The sequence below is a fragment of the Camellia sinensis genome, chromosome 5, assembly GCF_055761805.1.
Source record: "Camellia sinensis isolate YWXY chromosome 5, ASM5576180v1, whole genome shotgun sequence".
Classification (NCBI taxonomy): domain Eukaryota; kingdom Viridiplantae; phylum Streptophyta; class Magnoliopsida; order Ericales; family Theaceae; genus Camellia; species Camellia sinensis.
In genome coordinates, this window is record NC_138965.1 from 203,896,322 (window position 1) to 203,919,348 (window position 23,027).

At 32.3% G+C, this 23,027-nt stretch overlaps 1 protein-coding gene across 1 annotated transcript; it reads left to right on the plus strand.

Moving 5' to 3' along the window:
* Positions 1-19,181: 19,181 nt before the first annotated feature.
* On the plus strand, positions 19,182-20,931 carry LOC114287191 (NAC domain-containing protein 2). The gene is made up of 3 exons (XM_028230468.2): positions 19,182-19,780; positions 20,007-20,290; positions 20,376-20,931. Exons 1-3 carry the CDS (start codon positions 19,615-19,617, stop codon positions 20,775-20,777), a joined length of 852 nt encoding a protein of 283 aa, XP_028086269.2. The 5' UTR covers positions 19,182-19,614; the 3' UTR covers positions 20,778-20,931.
* Positions 20,932-23,027: the final 2,096 nt, after the last annotated feature.

Consider the following 23,027-nt stretch of genomic DNA (forward strand, 5'->3'; position numbering starts at 1 on the left):
CATAGTGCAAGAGGCCTTAAAGGTCTTCTTCTTTCGCTTCATCCTAAAATAAAATAAATATGAAAAGATTAATACACAAGAAATATGGATATCAATTACTTCTAATATAACACAAGCTATAAATATAAACAAATGATATAAATCAGTTTCAAAACAAAGAGAACTTTAACAGTAAAGTTTACCTCAAAATATATAGAGAAGATGCTCCATCCATAGTGCGAGGTAGCGAGGGACTTGCCTGCATACGTAAAGCCTCATCCATAGTGCAAGGGGCCTTAAAGGTTTTCCTCTTCCGTTTCATCCTAAAATGAAAAAAATATGAAAAGGTTAATACACAAGAAATATAGATATCAATTTACTTATAATGTAACACAAGACACCTGTTAGCATTCTCGGTTGTCTTCCCAGCAATTCTTCCTCTGGGTGATATTGATAACTGTCAAGAGTGTAAGTTAAATTCAAAACCAATTTAATACATGAAAAATAGCATCAACTAACAAGATATATTCATAAAAAAAACTCTTGCGAATGCTGACTAGAGAGACAACATCAACTCCAATTTCATTTAGGACCTATCAAGTAAATAAATAAATAAATTACCTAACATGGGTTATTCAATTAACAGTAACAAAAAACATAAATCATCTTGATTCAACACTTTAGGTAACACAAGTAGCCCAAAGTTGGAGATTACAATACCAGCAATTCAAAAAACAATAATCAAATATATATGAAGTATGGGTGATGCAAACCAATAGAAGAACAAGGAAAATTAAACAATGAACCTGGTTGGTCAGCTCTTCAGTTGCCTCTTCAGTCTGCTTAGCTGGGGACATTTGTTGTAAGCAAGCTTGTAATTTTGTTATTTGTTGTCTAAGCCTGATTAGCTAACATGTTGAAAATTTAGTTGTTACCTGCAGAATGTGGATACAAATAAAAATAAGAAGATAAATTTGAATATAAAAACAAGAAAGAGAAATACGTCCAAAAATGTACCTCATTTCCTGTTTTAGCAGTTCTTTTTATCTCCGCAACAAGCTTCTTTTCCTATATCAACAAGTAATCTATAATTAGATCAAACACTAAAAACTTGCAACATAAACATTACCTATAAACTCTTTGACATACTTCTAATTGCAAGGTGGTGATTTCCCTCTCAATTGCATTGGCCATTTTAAAGAATAGTGTGGTTAGCTTACTTGCAAAACTTCAAGAAGTTCTTGGTGGTGAGGGGACAAAGATCCGTATACAAGTCCACAACGATGCCTTCTAAGCTCATAACTATCAGAACCGATTGTAATTGAATAAAAAATAACCACTATAGCAAGTAAACATTCATTATAAAAAGAAAGAAAATCTTTATGAAGCTCTACACCAAGCTCATTTTGGGAATACTACTAAGTTGATGAACACTTAATAAAACAACACATAAACATATATAAATTTCTTACAAATTTAGAAATTAGGCACGAGACATTTTAACAATATTTAAACTTTTCTTATTTGCAAATAACAGAAACCTAAGAAACACGGAGCATAGTTCAACCCTCTTCGTCAACAATCACAAATGAAGTTCAACTCTCTTCCTCAACATGAATTGTTGTTCCTTCTATTCTTTCTTTCACCCAACCAATTTCTTCATCACGAAGCATAGCGTTGTTTTCCAAATGTTGAGTCATATAGGGTTTAACTTGAGGGTCATCATTAGAATTCATATCAAAAAGACCTCTTTGAAACATCTTTACCACAACTTGCCAATCTGGTTCCAAGGGATTAGGAACATACCAAACTTGCTTAGCTTGGGATGATAATATAAAATGCTCATTGCTAACATGATTGGTTGCGTACAACAAACGATTGAAGTTGACTAATGTGAATTTGAAAACGTCTTCTATTTTCCCTCTAGTGTTATCAACCCAATCACACTAAAACAACACATATTTCATATTGTTAGTGTACCAGATTTCAACAATACCAGTCAACTGTAGGGGTGCAACTCGGGCAGGTTCGGTCGAGTTGGGGGTTTGCCCAAACCCAGCCCGAATTGTGTTTGGCAGTGCCCAAGCCCGCCCGAGCCCGACCATCAACCCGAACATGGCTGCCCAAGCCCGGACCAAGCTTTATAATTTGAACTCAGGTTAGCCCGAATTGCTCGAATTCCCCAAAATTCACAAGGCAACAAACAGCCACTTTACATGATAAGGCATGATTTTAATCTTGGCTTAGTGCTCTACTAAACCAGTTTCGCACACCTAACTCCACTCAAATCACTCAACTCCACTCACTAGCCTACCTCATTGCCTCGCCTAACCATTACAAGCTATGATTAGAAGGGCACCATGTTGCCATGCCAATATAGGTCAAGAGTAAGGCCTATGAACCCCCTCAGGTTGGTGTCTCAATCATGGGATGCTCGAGGAATCTATGACTCTGTGCAAAATCACTAGGTCCTTGTGGAATGGGGAATAAAGTTGGTGATCACTTTAATATTAAGGACATCTATTTAATTTAATTTATACATATATTATATAATTTATATAATATATTAAATGCAATTTGGGTTTGGGTTGCTCGGGTTAGTCACTGATTCTGCTCAGGCCCGACCCGAATTACAATTCGGGGCATCAAAAATCTACCTAGGCCCGTCCAGATTACAATTTATTGTTGCCTAAGCCCTAAAAAAACTCGGGCTGGGCATGGGTTGCTCGGGTTGAGCCCGCCCGAGTTCCATCCCTAGTTAACTGTCCATAGTAGTATATAGCACTGACGCGAGGACTCTTGTCCTTCTGACTAGCGTAACTCATTGTACCAGCTTTTAAAGTTGCACCACTATTTTGAGTCACCCGACGATCATCCACAGCCTTCACACAAAAACGAAACCCATTGATAATGTAACCATTGAACCACCTAGCCAAGGTATGAGGACCATCTGCTAATCTATTGATTTCTTCAGTAAATGTAATATTACTTGTCCTTCGCAAGGTCCGAACCTATTAAGACAAATATAAATTCAACTTCAACTTCAACTGCAGCTCAAAATTTATGTATATTTAGATATTTGAAATGAAATGTCTAAATACATACATGGTCCTTAAACCAAGTGTAGAATGTTTCGAAATGCTCACATTGAATTTGATGATTGCTTGCACGTGGCATTTTGCTCTTAATGACTTCAAGGTGTTTGCTGTGTAAATTGAAAGAGAATAGTAAATATCATATAGATTTCACTTTAGAATTTTACAATACTGGGGGAGTGACAAATTACCTTATGAATGGTGCAACTGAACTTGTATTGAACAACACATATTTGTAACACTGTTGTAATTCATTATCATTAAGATAAAATATTGTACTTTCGCCTATAACTTGACCCATGTTGTCATCACCTTTATTGTTTCTCCTCGGTTGATTAGATTTGGTTTCCACATCAAGGAGATAGCGAGAACAAAAGTTCATGCATTATTCCATCTAATGTCCCTTAGCTATTGAACCCTCCGGATGAGCTCAATTACGCACATGTATGAATACTTCCTACCATACTTCAACCAACATGATCGAGTTTTCACATTGCAGCAAGGACAAGCATATTCACCTTTCGTACTCTGTCCTGATAAGTTGGCATACATAGGAAAGTCACTGATTGTCCATAATAGAGTTGCATGCAAATGAAACATTTCATCGGTTGATGCATCAAATGTTTGTTCACATTCATCCCATAATTCATTCAGTTCCTCAATTAATGGTTGCAAATACACAACGATCATATCGCCAGGTCCTTGTGGCCCATCAATCAGCATAGACAAAATCAAATTTGGTTGCTTCATGCACATCCATGGTGGTAAATTATACAAAATCAACACAATTGGCCAAGTGCTATGAACTATGTTCATCGATCTAAATGGGTTGAATCCATCTGTAGCCAACCCAAAACGTACATTATGACTATTATTAGCAAAACAAGTGTTTCGCAGATCAAAGTCCTTCCATGCAAGGGAGTCAGCAAGATGCCTTAACGCACCGTCATCAACCCTTGTTCTGCATGCCATCTCATGAGCTTTACTGTTTTCGATGACATAAACAATCTCTGCAACCTTGGCTTCAAAGGGAAATACCTCATCTGTTTTGCTGCTACCCGTTTACCAGATTCCCTTTCATCATTTCTAACACCACCATTTTGTTTCCATCTAGAACTACTGTATATAACACATTTATAAGCTTTGTATCCTCTTTTCTGAACAATATACAACTATTGGGGTAAGCATTAAAAGTCTCATATGTGAAACCCAAAATTGTAGTAACCTTCTGAACTTGATAATATGAACTTGGAAGTTTTGTACCCGTAAGAAAAGCCTCACTCAAAAGGTCAAGTAACATGTCAACGGACTTGCCGGTCCATTGATTGAGCACCTTCATATGCAAAATTCGAACAATGAATGATAGTGAAGTAAATTTGTGACAACCCTCTAGATGAGCTCGATTACACGCATGTATGAATACTTCCTACCATGCTTCAACCAACATGATTGAGTTTTCACATTGTAACAAGGACAAGTATATTCACCTTTCGTACTCTATCCTGATAAGTTGGCATAGACATGAAAGTCACTGATTGTCCATAATAGAGTTGCATGCAAATGAAACATTTCATTGGTTGATACATCAAATGTTTGTTCACCTTCATCCCATAATTCCTTCAGCTCCTCAATCAATGGTTGCAAATACACATCGATCTTATCTCCAGGTCCTTTTGGATCATCAATCAACACAGAAAAAATCAAATTTGGTTGCTTCATGCACATCCATGGTGGTAAATTATATGAAATCAACATAATTGGCCAAGTGCTATGAACTATGTTCATCGATCTAAATGGGTTGAATCCATCTGTAGCCAACCCAAGATATACATTACGACTATTACTAGCAAAACAAATGTTTCGCCGATCAATGTCCTTCCATGCAAGGGAGTCAACAGGATGCCTTAACATAACGTCATCAACCCGCTCTTATGCATGCCATCTCATGAGCTTTGTTGTTTTTGATGACATAAACAATTTTTGCAACCTTGGCTTCAAAGAGAAATACCTCATTTGTTTTGCTGCTACCCGTTTACCAAATTCCCTCTCATCATTTCTAACATCACCATTTTGTTTCTATCTAGAACCATTACATATAACACATTTATCAAGCTTTGCATCTTCTTTTCTGAACAACATATAACTATTAGGGCAAGCATCAAAAGTCTTATATGTGAAACCCAAATCTATAGTAACCTTCTGAGCTTGATATTATGAACTTGGAAGTTTTGTGCCTGTAGGAAAAGCCTAATTCAAACGTTCAAGTAACATGTCAACGGACTTGTTGGTCCATTGATTGAGCACCTTCATATGCAAAATTCAAACAATGAATGATAGTGAAGTAAATTTGTGATAACTTGGGTACAGATTAATTTGTGCATTTTCCAAAAGTTTAAAATATTTTAAGGTTCGTCATTTGCCCCTATCCAAACCAGATCATCTTCCTCTACATGGCTTGGATCGCTTGCCCCTACTTAGGCTGGATCACTTGTAGTTGGTTCATCATTCTCAACACCCATATATGGAATTCCCAGGGCCTCTTCTACCATCCCAACCACATTATCTCTAGTCACTGAATCCACCATTAATGTTTGGTTTTCTTGGTTACCATGTAATTGGACATAGGATTCCCCATGATGAATCCAAATTTTGTACTTTTCTATGAACACATTGGAAATAAGATGCTCCCTTACAACATTTCGTGAAAAATTGTATCGATTATTACAAGTTCGACACGGCCAACTAATCAATGAACTTTCATCTCTATTGTTGTATGCAAATCTCAAGAAGTTCTCAATCCTATTTACGTAATCAACTGACATCCGATTTGGTGAATCAATCTAATTCTTGTCCATCTTTCTATTTCTTTAATTATTTTTATACACATCCATAAAAAGAATGAGTTTGCAAAGTATCACAATAAGTTAGCACAACTAATCATTGTCATAAAAAATTAGAAGAGAGAGATTTTGAGCATAACTGAATCTGAAAAATAGTGGTGCCACAAGCCAGTAGTGTTTGAGGTATAAGATAAATGTCAATAATCTACTATAACTCTCAAAAGAATCAAAACCAAAATCAATGTTCACTTTAATACGTTAGATATGAATTTTTCAACCAAAATCATCTACATGCCACACACATCCAAAATCATCTACATGTCATACACATTTACTTTCCCACCCCAGGGCCAATATTCACCTTCTTCTAGTTTTCATTTTGTACATGAACATTTTTCATTTTGGACTACTAGCTCTTCCTGTTCACTAGGTAGGGCTATGAAGAAGCAGAGGTGGGGGGGCTCGGATTTGATGATAAGGATGCTCTGTACTACTAATACTACTACTAGTACATCATCAACTTCAGCTTCAGTGATAACATATTGTTTTGGTATAATCAAGTTTTACACAACCAAGTTGCACACACCTATAATTATTCAACTAATATTGTGCACTGGATACAACCTGTTAACAAATGCACGTTTATCACCAATAATTAAAAATAGATAAAATAACTATTTTATAAAATAAAATAAAAAGCATAAATCTTAGTCTCTAGAAACAAGATAATGGCCAACAATCACAAGACTTTCCAATGGAATATCTTTTCAAAATTTTCACAATGCGTTTCACATAAATCAGATGATTTATTTATGTGGGGTACAATTTTAAGCTAACTGCTCAAAGAGAATATTTCTATGATGATGACGTTGATAATAGTTTTAATTAACTGTGAATGAGACATTTTATTTATTAGAAAACAACTGAATACTAACCACTTAGAGCCATAGAAATTTATTCTGTTACATATAAGTTCTATCAGCACCAGAAGACCCAACAACAATAATATTAACGGCGACAATTAAGTTCTTGAGTTGGGGTTAGGTTACAAATGACCACTGAAATTCATAATATATCCACAACAGAATTTCCCGATATTGAGAGTATCAAGATTGTGAGAAATTTAGTTCTTGACCTTATTCAAATTTAAAAATTACAATTGAACTCTTTCCCAGATTTTAGTGATAGTTTAGATTACATGGGACAGACATCTAGATCAATCAATACTGGAGAAATGCAAACAACGAGTAAAACAAGTATGGGATTGTCAAACCACACAAACTATCTAACAAATGTATAAGAAAACAAGGATCTCTATTACAGGTGCCAGTGATCATTGGGAATTGAAAAGGGTTTTGGTTTTCCTGGATTTGTAGATTTCTTGGGTCAGAAACGAATTTCAAAACTCTTTCATACTATCAGATTCTAGACATCTGTGCATTTTGAATATCTAGAATGTTTTAGGATTCTAGAAAGTAAATGTTTGTTATGTACCTGAGAATGTATAAATTCCACAAGTTCTTGCAATCTTGAAGCTTGCTGAGTATGAATCCCACTGGAACTCCTTTCTGGTGGAGGTAATCTTTCCAGAATTATTTGAAGGTAACTATGACAAGGACAGTATAAGAGTGAGCCATCAGTTCAGGCTATATTGAGACATGATGGACTCAAAGATGCATAAACAGAGGCAAAACCTTTGTATTATATGAACCATCCAGCTCAAGTGTTGAACCAGCAACAGCTACAACCTCTTTATTAATCCCTTTGATTTGTATGTAAGGATTAGGGACATCTTGTAGATGATTAGCCTCTTTATTAATCTGTTTGATTCCAAAAAAAGATTCATGATAGCATAAGTCATAAAGGAATCCCAACAAAGACAAATCATCAACTGGAATTTGAAGAAATGACAATTCTCGTGACTTAATTTTAGCAATAGATTCTTCACATAAACAGGTCAAGCACAAAATTCAAATTAGAATAAATATAGAGGAAATGACAATGCCACATAGCATGCGTAAGTCATTAGTTCAAGAAATTGAGGTGTACATTTTCTGTGAAACTAATCTGTAACTGTCAACCAAGTCAGGGGAGTAACAAGAAAAAGAGTTTAGAACCAAGTTCATTTCATTGTGCATCAGACAGGATATATTCTCAAGAATATGAGAATAAGAGGATTGTATGGCAACACTAATTAAAACATTCATGTATTATGAGTCCGACAATTATGGTTATTACTGAAAGTACTCTGGCACTAACATCAAAGTTATAGAGTAAAACAATATTTGAAAATAAGATGGAATCCACTATAGCGATCCCGGTTTTGACCCAACTCTTGTAGTATTCCGGACTCAAGTTTAATGCTTTTATATTTATGTTTACCTCTTTCCTCCTTTGTATCTCTTGAATTTGGCCTTTGGGTGTTATTGTGGTTGCATTTAGAACAGGTTGGTTGCTTGTTTTTCCCAAACCTTGTTGCCCAGATTTTTGATTCTCCGCTCGAGTAACCTTTCTTGAGCTCGAGCGGGCTGTGTATATTTTGGTCCTTCGCTCGAGCGGGGTTTACAACACTTAGTACTTTGCACGTCTGCAAAATACTGGAGGAGTGTTTTCTACGCTCAAGCGGCGTTTCCTACGCTCAAGCGGGTGGGCACTTGAGCGAACTTTCTTGCATTCGAACGGTTTGTCTGTTGTCTGCAAAGTTCTGAATATGTGTATTCTGCGCTCGAATGGGCCACTTTTGCGCTCGAGTGGAACAAAATGTTGTGTCTGACGCTCGAGCATTAACTTCTCTGCTCGAGCGGACTGCGCGTATATCAAATCACAAAAGTGATTTTTTACATCACTTTTTCATAGCTTTTCATCCTAAACCCTAAAGTTGAGAGTCCCTCTCTCCAAAAATCACATTCTCTCTACTTTTCCACCTAGATCTAGTGATCTCCTCACCCTCATTCCTTTGATAAAAAGATTGAGCTCCTCAAGATCTTCATTTTTATCTAATTGGAAGTTGGTTTCGGTATTGTTGGAGATTCACCTTTGCTTTGCTTGGTCTTCTAACTTGAGGTAGGGATATTCTACACCATAATATGGTTTTTAACCTAGATATTTGTTGTTATGTATAAATGGTGAGATTTGGGGATGATTTGAGGAAACCTAGGGTTTGCGATTCAAATTGAAAAGAGGGGTTTTTATGATGTGTTACCTAAATGATTATGGGGTTTTGGATATGAGGTCATCATGTGTTTAAATAATTAATTTTGACCTGTGGGTCAATATTTGGGAAATGGGAAAATTTACCCTAAAATGTTTGGAATAACTATTTTGTATAAATAATGAAATTGGTATGAGAAATGTGAAATTGGGAAGATGTATGAATAAATGGTGTGGTTGGATTTGTTTAAATCATCCACCCATGGAAATTTGATGAATTATATGTTATAAAGATTGTATATTTGTTTAGAAATATCTGTATTGGGTTACCGGTGGAGGGTAGCTATGATTATTGTAGAAATTACATGAGGATTAGGTGAATTGAAACTAATCATTTAATTGAGTCATTGAATATGACGGTATGCTGAGGCATTGAATATGCATAATTAGTAGTCATTGAATATGACGGTATTTTTAAATACATTGTATATGTATAATGTGTTGGGAGAAGAAAGAAGATGCACTCCATGTTTTGGGAGGAGATAGAGGATGGACTCCATTGAAAATTAAGTTGGCCGAAGTGTTTAGGGTGAAAGTTCTGAAATCATATGTATACATGGCTGTGGACGAAATTTTCGTAAAATGGCAAGGTTGAAATGCTTGTATAGTAGCTATGTTGATTGAGAACCACTGAGTTGTAGTCTCTCAGTTGTGTTATTTGGAAAATTATAAACTTGATCTATGAATTGAAACGAAATGTACTAACTTGTAATGAATATATGGGAATGGAATGAGATATGAGTATTGGTACCGTGTGGTCATAGAAAGAATGTGAATTGGTCATGAATATTGAATATGTTTATATTTGACACTTATATCTTAGTTAAACCTCATCTATTGTGATAGACTGTTTCTACTGGACTTTGATTCACCCTAATTGGGAAACCATTTTTAGGTACTGGTGATATGCTACCTCTAAAGACGTAGCTTGGGAGGACTTAAGAGCTGGAGGCTCTATTTTGTTGTTTAATTGTTTAAATGTTTATTTAAACCAAGAGCTTTATATGTACAGAGCTTATGACTCTCTTTTGTTGTAACCAAGTAATATTTTTGAAAGATGTAAGCCCGTAAGGCATTTATTTTGTTGTCATTAGTTGGTATTACATGCTATAGATTCATGATGAATATTTATGAATGTATATTGCATGTATTATCTTTTGTAATATGAACTCTGATGAATGAAAGTATATCAATTCTATTATGACCTCTTCTGTTATAAGTTGGATTTATTCGTAATATTTTGGAGGCATTACATCCACACTAACCAAGGATAAGAATTAATAAAACACCATGAAATGAGAGAAAAGATACTATCAGTTCTGTGACAGCCACATATGAAGAATCAATTAAGCAACATAGGCAACCTATATTTGCAGAAAATAGAGCCTGTAGTGAATCTCCCGGCACAATTAGTATGGGCCTTATCACGAAAGACATAGGATTGCAACAGACAAAACCTAGAAATGAAGCTCTCTCCAAGACATGACCTAAAGGAACTAGAGAGAGTAAACATTTGAGGGAGAATGCTCCATGATCTAAACTAGAATTCATCTTCAAATACCAAGAAGCATCCTTATATTTTAGGTAGACATTATAAATGATTGAATGAATTAATGAATAATCGAATTACAGTGAGCATGAATTACAGTGAGAAAAAAAGTTAGATTGAATGAATGATTCAAAGAGACTCACAGAGTCGAGAGAGAGAGAGAGAGAGAGAGAAAGTTCATATCGTTGGCGATCTATAGAGCGAAATTGATCACAAGCAATCCTACAGTTCTTGAGAATCAATCACAACCAATTTTTTCAGACGATCGAGCGAGCAAAATCTGATTTGGAAGAAATTAATCGGGAGTGTGAGAGTGAAAAGGGTTAGGGCATATGTATAAGAAAAGGGTATAGGTATAAGAAACGGATAAAATAAATAAAAAAAAAAAAAATTATCAATTGTAAATATTATTTTTTGCGACAATCAAATAAGCAATCACAGGAAGCCACTTTTTTTTGGTAGTGCGAAATTGGTGCCAGATGGAAGGTCCACTAAAGACTATACTATTTCTAGTAAGTTAGGAAACTCATACTATACTATTTTAGTAAGTTAGGAAAATCAAAGATTGGACCATATTGTCCGGAATTAAAATGTGCAGTGAAAATTGAATAAAAGTATTGTGAGATTTATGTGTAGAATTAATATGTTTTTTGAGTAAATTTTTGTATAAAAATTTTAGATATATAGCATTAATGTAGTATTTTTCACAAGAATAAATATATTTGAAATTACATAATTACCCTTACCAAGTGAAATGGACAAAAATCTATAAAAAGCAACGAGGGTTTATGGATGATGCCTTATCCCATCTAAGAGCATCTTCCATAGTTTTGTTTTTTGTGTTGCGAATTGGAATCATGAAAATAGATTATTTATAAATGAATAAGGTTACATATATATATATATGATAATTTCCGAGCTCTATTTTAGCGGAAACTTTAGTTCATGCATTGAATTGTCAATTTTTTTTTTTTTTTTAATATCAAGTAATTTTTTATTTTGACTAATTTTTTTTTTTTTTGGGGAAGGATGTCATTTTAGCAGTGTTAAACTTATATTTTGTCATACTAAAAATGTTAAAATGCGACAATCTTGCTTTAATGATATGTAATCACTATTTGTTTTGTTTTTCTCATACAATACTAAATGCAAATATAATTTGTAAAATCATAATGAGATAGGAAAATAAAAAAGTGAGAATTGACAAATTTAACTATTGTGTCATTCTATTTAAAAATGTTTTTCTCAAGATCTTATGAAATTTTAACAATAATAACTCATTCAACAGGCATTATCCTATGAATAATTCTATTCACTTAACGTCATATATATTATATATAAAATTTATATCAAAGTATAACTAGAAGATATACAAGATCATAAAAAAAGTATTGTATGTAACGACTGCACCACATTATTAAATTTTATCTCTTTATACAAAGGAGATATATCAATATGATATACCCGTTACATATAACACTTTCTTGTAAATTATGACCAATGCAAACACAATAAGCCCTTGCCCATACTTACCTCATCAACCACGTTATGAGTTTTGGACCTTGGTTCCAAACAAATTGCTTATGAACAAAGTACAAAATAAAAAATAAAAAAATTAATAAAATAAAATAAAAAATAGTTTGGGAGAGACTAAAGAAGGGTCAATAAAGACAAGCCACTTTCTCTTTGCGCATGCTTAACCAAAAGGAGGATAGGGAGGGAGAGTATTTTGTCCCCAATCAAAAACGGCTCAGATTCATAGAATATTTTCTCTTTTTTATTTTATTTTATTAAAAGGTTGTGGAAAATTCAATTCACTTTCGATAGGTACAACAACAATGAGTCTGGTCGTGTAATACATTATTTAAGTTTGTTTTAAAAATTTATCAAACTATAAAATTATGTTTAAATTTAATTTATTTATTCTTTTCAGTTAAGAATTAAATTGATGATGAACTGAGTTTGAATAATTTAGTTTTAATAAAGCATTATGTATATAAGTTTTATCTAGTTGGGTAATGACATTTAATTTAATTTGAAAGTTTAACAAAATTTAAAATATTTTAAAATTTAATTTGTTTACGACATGAATTGAATTTGAATAGACTTTTGACAAATTGAACAAAAATCAAACTTTATAATCTTATAATTAGATTTTTGTCCGGATCTCTTTCATTCTTTTATTTCAAATACATTCTTATCATGGAATTAAATTAGAATGGAGGACGATTATATATCACCTATTTATTTTATCTTTTTATATCTCATATTTTTATGGCAAAACTTCATTGGTTTGTATTAATTTTTCAATAATTATATTTAAACAAAAGAACTAATCATACATATCTATGTCTGGCCCTGAGGCAAGGCGGGTAAGGCCCTCGTCTCGAACCCCCAAATTCTGTTTAAAAAATAGGTTCCGAAATAATGTTGATCATAAGTTATGTTTGCTTCATTATTTCGGTTTTAAGTTATGTTTGATTTATTAAAATAAAATTGAATAGAGTAATCATTCTATCAAAATATTTATTTTCACATTTAATTTATTAAAAACAATCATAAACGAAACCATCATTTACTATTGTGGGGGAATAATAATTTTATCTAAGGAACGAGTATTCCATTCAATTAAATTTCATTTCAGTAAACCAAACATTGCAATATAGTATTAGTAGTTTAAAAATAAAGATTTAAACAAACAATTGAATTGGTAAATTATTTTAAAATAATGGATGGTTGCTTGCCAAATGTGTGAATTATTTTTGTTTGACAATACAAGTTATAATTGTTTCTGGAGAAATAAACTTTTTAAGTTAGAAATTAATCAAATTTGTAATTTAATTTAGTACGTTAGGAAAAAGTTAATAGTGTTAACAATTGCAAATGTTAGAAATTTATCTCAATAATTATGATTTATAAAAATAATTATGTGCACCATATACAACAAATTTATAGAAGGTACAAGCAAAAAATAAAAATAAAAATAAAATGAAGATTGTTATTATTTTACCAATATATTTATATTAAAATGCGTATGAGACTCGGAGTCTCATCTTCTAAGTTCGTCTTAGGCTCTAAAAAAGTTAGGTGAGGCCTACATGTAATCGATGATATATATTTTTTATTAACAATTATATATTATATGATAGAAAAGTGGTTTAGGATAAGAAGATAGGAAGAATTATTGGAACAAAGAATCCAGCTTTGAATTTTTTATTATAATTCTAAAAGGACCAAAATCCAACCCAAAAAAAAAAAAAAACAAAAAAAAAAACACGTGCCGCCCAAAAATTGGAGATTACAAAAGTAAGAGTGAGGCTTCAAAATCAAATAACATGAACACAATACAAAATTTAATTGATCTAAAATATCAAAATTTAATTGATCTAAAATATCAAATCTTATATCTAAATATCTATATACATTAATCCTACTTACAATAATAAGATTTACTATTTAAAATCAATAAAATGTTATATGTTGTTCATGTACTTAGATAATGTGATATATTATAAGTTAAAAATTGATAGATCAAAAACAAAAGTCAAAAGTATCATCACTTGGCTTTCAAAAATCAATTTAACAACTTATTTAAATTACTCTACCTAACAAATCATAAGCATATCTAATAAATTATAAACAAAATTTAAATTAAAAAGCCTAATATAAACTCTCAAAATAAATAAATAAATAAAATTACAAGCACCTAAGATAAATCCACACGAAAAATAAGACCCATAAAAAATGAGCAATGAACCTAATATTGATGGACCAATAAGGAGCCCAAAGAGTGGTGAGGTGGGTGGATAAGAACCACAATAAAAATCACTCCTTTTGGCAATGCTTATCCCTTTCTTGGCCCCCCTACCTTTGGCGAAGGACACGTGTCCAGTTACGAAGTTAGGGTTTGATAATAAGACTGATTCGCAAGGAATAACAGCTGTACCTGCTCGAATAGGAAAACGCAATCTACTCGCTTCACGTCATTGACTGCATTTTCTTTACATCTCTTCTTTTTCTTTTTCTTTTTCTTTTTCTTTTTAATAATAAAAAACACTTTTTATTATATTTCTGTGTTTTTACACTTGCTTATGTTGAAATACTTCTTTTTTATGGAAAAAAATAAAATAAAAAGGTATTTGCTAAAATGTTTCCTTCTGCAAATATTCAATGACCCTTTTTGTAACACCCTGTCCCACATCGGAAGTTTGCATGGGTGATCTTGGGCATATATAGCACCACTACCTTGCTACTAAATAACTTGGACTTAAGCTTTTGGGTATTGTTGGTCGACCCACAAGTTATTTGGGCCAGCAAGTAGTGGGGATTTATAAGTGGGGGAGTTTGTAACACCCTGTCCCACATCGGAAGTTTGCATGGGTGATCTTGGGCATATATAGCACCACTACCTTGCTACTAAATAACTTGGACTTAAGCTTTTGGGTATTGTTGGTCGACCCACAAGTTATTTGGGTCAGCAAGTAGTGGGCGTTACACTTTTTGTTTTGTTATCTATTTCATCAAAATAATCACATTTTCAGTCAAATTTTAGTCAAAAGCTACTTTTTCTATTTTATTATTATTATTTTTTTTTTTTAGAAAATTGATGAAAAATATATTCTAACAATTGTCTAAGCCATTAGGTCTAGTAGATTTTTTTTTTTTATTGGTGAGAAATCTACCATTTGTAAAATAGTTTGGTGAGAAATCCTAGAGAATATTTTGTTTACAATTTTGCCCCTTAACTTTTTTTATCTATTTGACTTTTCCATTGACTATCTGTTCAAATTTATATTTACCTATTCAAACATTTTCATATCTGTTCAAAAAAAATTCTATCTGTTCAAATTTCTTGTATGTTTGTTCAAATTTTTTCTATGTAAAGTTAAAAAAAATTTATCTGTTGAAAATTTTCAAGTGTTGAATCTATGTGTTGAAATTCTTATCTGTCAAAATTTTTATCTGTTTAATATTTGTCCAAATAAAAGCTATTTGTTAAAATTTATCTATTCAAAAATTTTGTATGTTCAAATTATTTGTTGAAATTCTATCTTTTTTTACTATTTGTTCAATTTTTTTGAACAAATTTGTTCAACAAACAAGAAGTTTTCTTTTTATCGGTATAAATCCAACATCTGTCTATCAATAACAACAACAGATATTGTCAAATGGTAACTAAGGTATAGGCACAAATCTGTTCAAATCCACACACAAATTTGTTCAAATCTATTGCAATCTATTTCATTATCATTATCAACAACAACAATAACAACACGGATCTGTTCAAATCTATTGCAATCTATTTCATTATCATCAACAATAACAACAACAACAACAATAATAATAAACAACAATCAACAATAACTATAAAAAATAAAATAAAAAATAGAACAGATCTCTACACTTGAAGTAGAGAAAGAGAACTAGTGAGTGATCCAACTCACAAACCCTAACCCTAATAAATCTTTAGGCAGGCTCTTCTATGCTTGGCCTCGATCTCGAGCCAAGACAGAAGAGATATATATATATATATATAAAGAATGAGAAAGGCGCAATCGAATCGGATCTTCAAACACTGAAGACAATAGTTTAGAGTGGGTGATTCAAACCCTATATCAAATGAAACCCTACCCAAAGTGAAACTGCTATGTTCAAATTCGAACTTGTGTGTATGTATATGTATGTATGACTCTCTCCAATTTATAATCGGTTGAGAGAGAGAGAGAGAGAGAATGAGGGACTACCTTGTCGCCGTTGCCGCTGTCATCAGTCTCCTCACCAGCACTGACGACTACCTCTACACCTACGACATCACCCGTCTCCTTATGTTCACAGCTTTTCTTGTCACCTCCTTCGCCACTAATAGAAGAGAGAGAGAAGAGAAAAAGAAAGAGGAGGTCGCGGGGTAACAGTGACGATTGAAATGAATCGTCGAAGATGAAGAAGTCCGTTTGACGCGAAATCTAGAGAGAGAGAAGGAGAGACAGAGGGAAAGCAATGAGGATGATGAGAGAGAGAAAGAGAGAGAGAGAATATAAGATTTTTTATTTTTGCACAGTGTATATCTTATATATATAGCGAGGGTATTTTGGTCATTTAACATAAACTTGTCCTTATGAATAAATTACTTTAGCGCTAGGACCTTTAGCCAAACAAAATTCAAAATTGAATTTTTGGCCTGAGCACCTTTTTTTTTTGGTTGGTGCTATTACTTTCTATTTTAGTTAATTAATATTTTTTTGTAAAAACTTCTCTAGCAAACTCCTTACTATTTCTCTATTCTATTTAAATATTTTTTATTTTATTATGCCTTTTTCAACAGTCATATTTTTAAATGGATAATTCTTCAATGGTTGTAATTTTTCAATGGACATTTTTTCAAAGGCTATTTTTCAATATAAATAAGACATTTAATTTCCATTTTAATTTCTATCCACTTCAATCCTTATTCTCTTTTTTTTGTCATTCATTCTTTGTTTTCTCCCTATGGCTCATAAGTATTTATGCAGTATTAATAAGATAAAAACTATTTTGTTCACACATGTGACAATGTGTAAATAAAACAAGTCACATTTAAAATGAGATGAACCCCATTAATTTAATTAATCAAAGAATATGTTTTGTTGATACATTTTATTAGATGGGTGAGCAAAGTTAGATTTTAAAAAGAAGTATTATATTATCCTTGCCCAATATTTTATTATTTAAATTCATTGGCGCTTAAATAACTCATTAATTGTGGTGTGAACTTGAGAGAACTTGAGACTCGACAAAAATAACAAATGAGAAGACAAGCTTGATGAAGTATCTTTTTAATAAATTTTCTAGGTACAATATGTGTTTGATAGAGATGTTCTAAAATGAGTAACTATGATTGTTATAGTCAACATTTCAAACCCCCAAATGATATAAATTGAGAATGTGTTAGGGTGATATGCATAGTTAGCCTACATAAATCAGTTTTTGTTTACTCATTTGTTTTAAATAGAGTTCATCTTATTATTTTAATTAATGAGAGTTAAGACAGGTGAATAAACAAAATTATTTTTTTGTCTCTTCTCGTTTGGCAAGTGCCCCTTTTAGCCAAAAAGTCAAAAAGTTACTAAAAAAATCAAAAAACCAACAACTCATACCAAAAAAGTTAAAGATTCCCTTTTCTATCTACTTTTTGCATATCTTTTAGTAAAAAGTTAAAAAGTCATCCCAAATATACTAATTTTTTTTACATCACATTTTAACTGAAAAGTCAAAAAATTACTAAAAATGACTGTTCCCAAACGAGTTAATTCAGAAAGAGATGATTTTTGTTATTTGGAGTTTATGTGCATTTTCACCCTTCAAGGATGATTCAACATGTGGTTGAGAAAATGAGGAAAAAAAGGAAGGGTCATTATGCAATTGGAGACTCTTTCATTGAGTGTTAAGATTTTGTTGGTTTAACAATTCAATTGAACTCATTAATTCATTTTCCCATTATTGATACTTTTTAAGCTAGCAAAGCTGAATAGTACTCTTACAAAAAAAATGGAAAAAGGTTTGGTGTAAAAGGGTTTTGGGGGTTGATTGATAAAATTGGCAACCGAGAACTTGAGACTCGACAAAAATGACAAATGAAAAGACGAGCTTGATGAAGTATCTTTTTAATGAATTTTCTAGGTACAATATGTGTTTGATAGAGATGCTCCAAAATGAGTAACTATGATTGTTATAGTCAACATTTCAAACCCCCAAATGATGTAAATTGAGAATTTGTTAGGATGATATGCATCGTTAGCCTACATAGATCCAATTTTGTTTACTCATTGTTTTAAAAAGAGTTCACCTTATTATTTTAATTAATGAGAGTTAAGACATGTGAATGAACAAAATTATTCTTTTGTCTCTTAATTCAGGAAGAGATGAGTTTTGTTATTTGGAGTTTATGTGCATTTTCACCCTTCAAGGATGATTCAACGACCCTGTTTGGTAGAGCTGTGGAAAAGTGCTTATAGCTTATGCCTTAACAGCTTATAGCTTATAACTATGAACATAAGCTAATTTCTGACTTATAAATTAGCTTCACCTGCCCCACTTAAAGAATAAGTTGATTTCTGACTTACAAAAAGCTATAAGCTGTATTGTTAAGTTAAACCAAACATATTAAAATAGCTTAAATTAAGCTGAAAGCTGAAATAAGCTGAAAAAAAAACTGTACCAAACAGGGCCAACATGTGGTTAAGAAAATGAGGAAAAAAAGAAAGGGTCATTGTGCAATTGGAGACTCTTTCATTGAGTGTTAAGATTTTGTTAGTTTAACAATTCAATTGAACTCATAATTCTTTTTCCCATTTTTGATACTTTTTAAGCTGGCAAAGCTGAATAGTACTCTTACAAAAAAAAAAAAAAAAAAAATGGAAAAAGGTTTGGTCTAAAAGGGTTTTGGGGGTTGAGTGATAAAATTGGCAACCGAAGTCTTAAAATGTGAAGTCGTTGTTGATAAAGTATATTCCCATATGGATATTGGATAATATATTAAATATATGTATTAGAAAGTAATAGCATTTTACCAAACTCATGCAAGTATGGAATGAAATAGCAATAATGTAGCCCATACGAGGTAACGCAAAGTCAAGAAAAAGCCAAAATGCATGTGATGTAATCCAACTATATGACAAAAAACCCTCTCAAATAAAATGCCTAGCCCTCTCCTTTCAAACATTTCAAACACTCGCCCTTTCTCTTCTCTCTCCCCTAAGCCTCTGTCTCCTCTCTCCTCTCTCCTCTCTCCTCTCTCATTAGCTAATCAAGGATTGGAGAACTACCCAATTTTTGGAACCCAAATTGTCTTTTTATTTTCTAGACCTAACCCATATTTTTATTTTTAATTTTTGGCTAGGGTTAGAACCCATATTGTTACCCTTTCTCGCTTGTGATTTGTTTGGTATTAATTCAAACAAAAAAAATGGTAGGAAAGAACAACTCAAACCTCCCTCCTGGTTTTAGGTTTCACCCAACTGATGAGGAACTAATCATGTTCTATCTCAAAAACCAGGCCACATCAAAGCCATGCCCTATTTCAATCATCCCTGAAGTTGATATCTACAAATTCGATCCTTGGGAATTGCCCGGTTAGTCCTACAACCCATAACTAACATGACACTTGATTTTTTGTCTCTAAAATTCTTATCTTTTACCTAAAAATTTTCATATTTTGAAATTATGGCACGAGATTTTCTATCTCAACATTTTTTTGAATTTTGAGATTTTCATCGGATTACATGAATGTCCTTAATTGTTCTTATAGTAGATTAATTAACGTGAACTTGCACTAATTTTGTATCTTATGGAGAGTAGAGAAGGCAGAATTTGGAGAAAATGAATGGTATTTTTTTACTCCGCGTGACCGGAAGTACCCGAACGGGGTGCGGCCCAACCGAGCCGCTGTGTCGGGTTATTGGAAGGCCACAGGGACAGACAAGGCAATTTACAGTGGATCTAAATATGTTGGTGTGAAAAAAGCCCTTGTGTTCTACAAGGGTAAGCCACCGAAGGGTGTCAAGACAGATTGGATCATGCATGAATATAGATTAAATGATTCAAGAAGACCAACCAATAACAAGCAAAATGGGTCCATGAGGGTAAGTTTTTTTTTTTTTGGAATTTAGTTTTGATAGTGCCATGTTTGATTGGTGATTTTTACCCTTGTGTGCTGTGTTTTTTCAGTTGGATGATTGGGTGCTTTGTCGGATCTACAAGAAGAAAAACATGGGAAGAGCAATGGAGCCAAAAATTGAAGATTTGAGTACCCAAACAGGGACTACAAATGATGCTAGTAGCTCACAAATGCTGAAATTCCCAAGGAATTGTTCACTTTCTCATCTATGGGAATTGGATTGCTTGGGCTCAATTCCTCAACTATTGAGTGAAAATTCATACAATTCAAACTTTGAAAATCAGCAAAACACTTTGGGAAATTCCGGAAACGGTCACCGTGAGATGGAGAAAATTCAGTTGGGGGAAATGCTGCCATACCAACACATGGATTCAATGAAGTTTCAAGCTAGCCATAGTAATGCAGTGCTAAACCAGCCGTTTTTTATGAATCCAATGTTTCAATTTCAGTGATGTTTTGCGTAGCTTTAGGCATTGGGGAAAAAAATGTTTAGAATTGTGTTTGTTTAGGCTTTTGATTGGGTGCACCAACTGTTCAAAAATTGTAAAATTTTTATTTAATGAAAACAAATATTTTACATGCCTCTTGAAGTGGGCATGATATAAATAATCTCAAAATTATAAATATTATGTATTCAGACAAAACATTATTCAGAAAAGTGCTCATAATTTAAAATATATATATAGATATATATATCAGATTCACTCTATTCTTATTGCTTAGTCAATTTGAGAATTGGATTCCCTAATAGGCTAATATTATACTGGCTTCTTGGACCATGTTACTATCACCCGAGGTATTAACCTATTACCCAACGCCATGTGTACTATTCGGTTGTACCAAATGGGATTGTGCCAGCTAGGCAAACTTGGACCCGGTCTAGATCTAGGCCAATTTTACCTCTCTCAACTCAATATGCAAGCGAGTCTTGTTACGCATAACATAGAATTTTATACAAATATTTGTAAGATTATTACACTTCGTTTAAGAATAGATTATTTTAATATTTTTTTAATTTTTTATAAAAAAAAATATGTAAAAAAATAAAGAGAATGATATAATAACTTATTAATTTTTTAACTACAACTAAATATTGCCAAACGAGACTTAAGTCTCAAATAGAATAGAGTCTATAACTTACACGACTATGTTTTATTTTGTATTCTTATTATATATATACATTTTATAAAAGTTATGAAATGAAACACATAATTGAATATAAATATTAATAAAATTAAAGGTCCCACATAGTATAGTATAGAGCTTGTAATTTTATAAGTGTCTGTATTCTATTATGTGTTCCTACGTGTAAGCATTCTATAAAAGTTATGGAGGCAGGGGCAGCTAAAGTCTTTAATGGATGTTATACAAATGCCACTATTTATTAGGTTTTATCTTAAAAGTTGTGACATAATCATGACAAAGCTTATTAATTACTATGTCAAATTGCCAAGGTAATGTAATTTAAGGAGGATGTTCAGCACATGTTTTTCCTTGTATTTGTTAGCTTTTGGTTAATTAATTAAGTAATAATTAATTAATGGTAACATAAGATGACTACTGTACAAATGAGAATGCTCAAAAAGAGCTTGTGGACTTATTAGGTGTAGAAATAATCCAATGATGTAGTTGGTGCATGAATGTACTAAAACGAACAATGTTATTGACATTGACATCTTAATTATGCACGGGTATCTGTGTGGTTCAGTGGTATTTGATTGACATAATTAATGTTACAATTATTGACGTATTGAGTTCGACTACTCTTCGAATGGATGAATTTGTAGTTATTGTAATATTTTAAATTTTAAAATGTATTCACGCGTAGTTGGCTTGTATAATGAATTAATTTTTACCTAAATTTTAATGTCAATATCAATCAAGTTTAAACAATTTAATTTTTTTTTATAATGTATATATTAACTTATGTAGTCAAATAATAAGTTATTGAAATTTGGTTTTAAAATTTTAAAATGTATTCAAATGTGACTTGATTATGTAACAAACTAAACATTTATCGAACTTGAGTAGTTTGGTTAGTTTGTGATTACAATTTGATATGATATTATATTATTTGTAAATTATCTCTTATTAATTAAAAAAATTCAGTAAATTTATCTGCTAATTAGCCTAAATTGCACTAATTTTATTCTAAAAAATAAAAAATAAAATTGCACTAACTTTTTTTTTTAATTAATTAAAAAAAAAGAAGATAGGGAGAATACAATTGACAGCTAACCAGTAGACTGAGATTCCGGCTGCACAGGGTGATACTTTAAGTAAAATTGCACTAATAAGGAGAGAGCTTGTTGGATAAGCTTTGAGCTGTTATTTGACCCTGAATGAGACATTTGGGTTGGTCTTCATCCTTACCTAGTTGCAATTTCATTGTGGTTGGGAATAAGTTGTATTATACGTTTGGTTATGATTTTTTTGGTAATTTTTAGTTACGAGTAAAGTAGTGTGTAGTTATGATTCTTTATATAGTTGTGGGGTTAAGTTTTTTATTTTTTATTTTGTTTTTTTAATCCATTGTAGAGTTTATTATAATTTATTATGATTGTTGTTTTGATTATAGCCAAAAGGAACTTTTTATTTATTTTTTTTATTTTTTATGATAAATAAACAAATTTTATAAAAACTATGACCAAAGTAGACTTTGGTAATGTCCCAACGGTGTTCGGTATTATTTATTGTAATTC

What these genes read in the sequence shown, in the direction of transcription:
- LOC114287191 (XM_028230468.2), top strand. Translation starts at nt 19,615, where the DNA reads ATGGTAGGAAAGAACAACTCAAACCTCCCTCCTGGTTTTAGGTTTCAC. An exon ending in CGATCCTTGGGAATTGCCCG is followed by an intron (nt 19,781 to 20,006) that starts GTTAGTCCTACA and finishes TATGGAGAGTAG; the next exon opens with AGAAGGCAGAATTTGGAGAA. An exon ending in AGCAAAATGGGTCCATGAGG is followed by an intron (nt 20,291 to 20,375) that starts GTAAGTTTTTTT and finishes GTGTTTTTTCAG; the next exon opens with TTGGATGATTGGGTGCTTTG.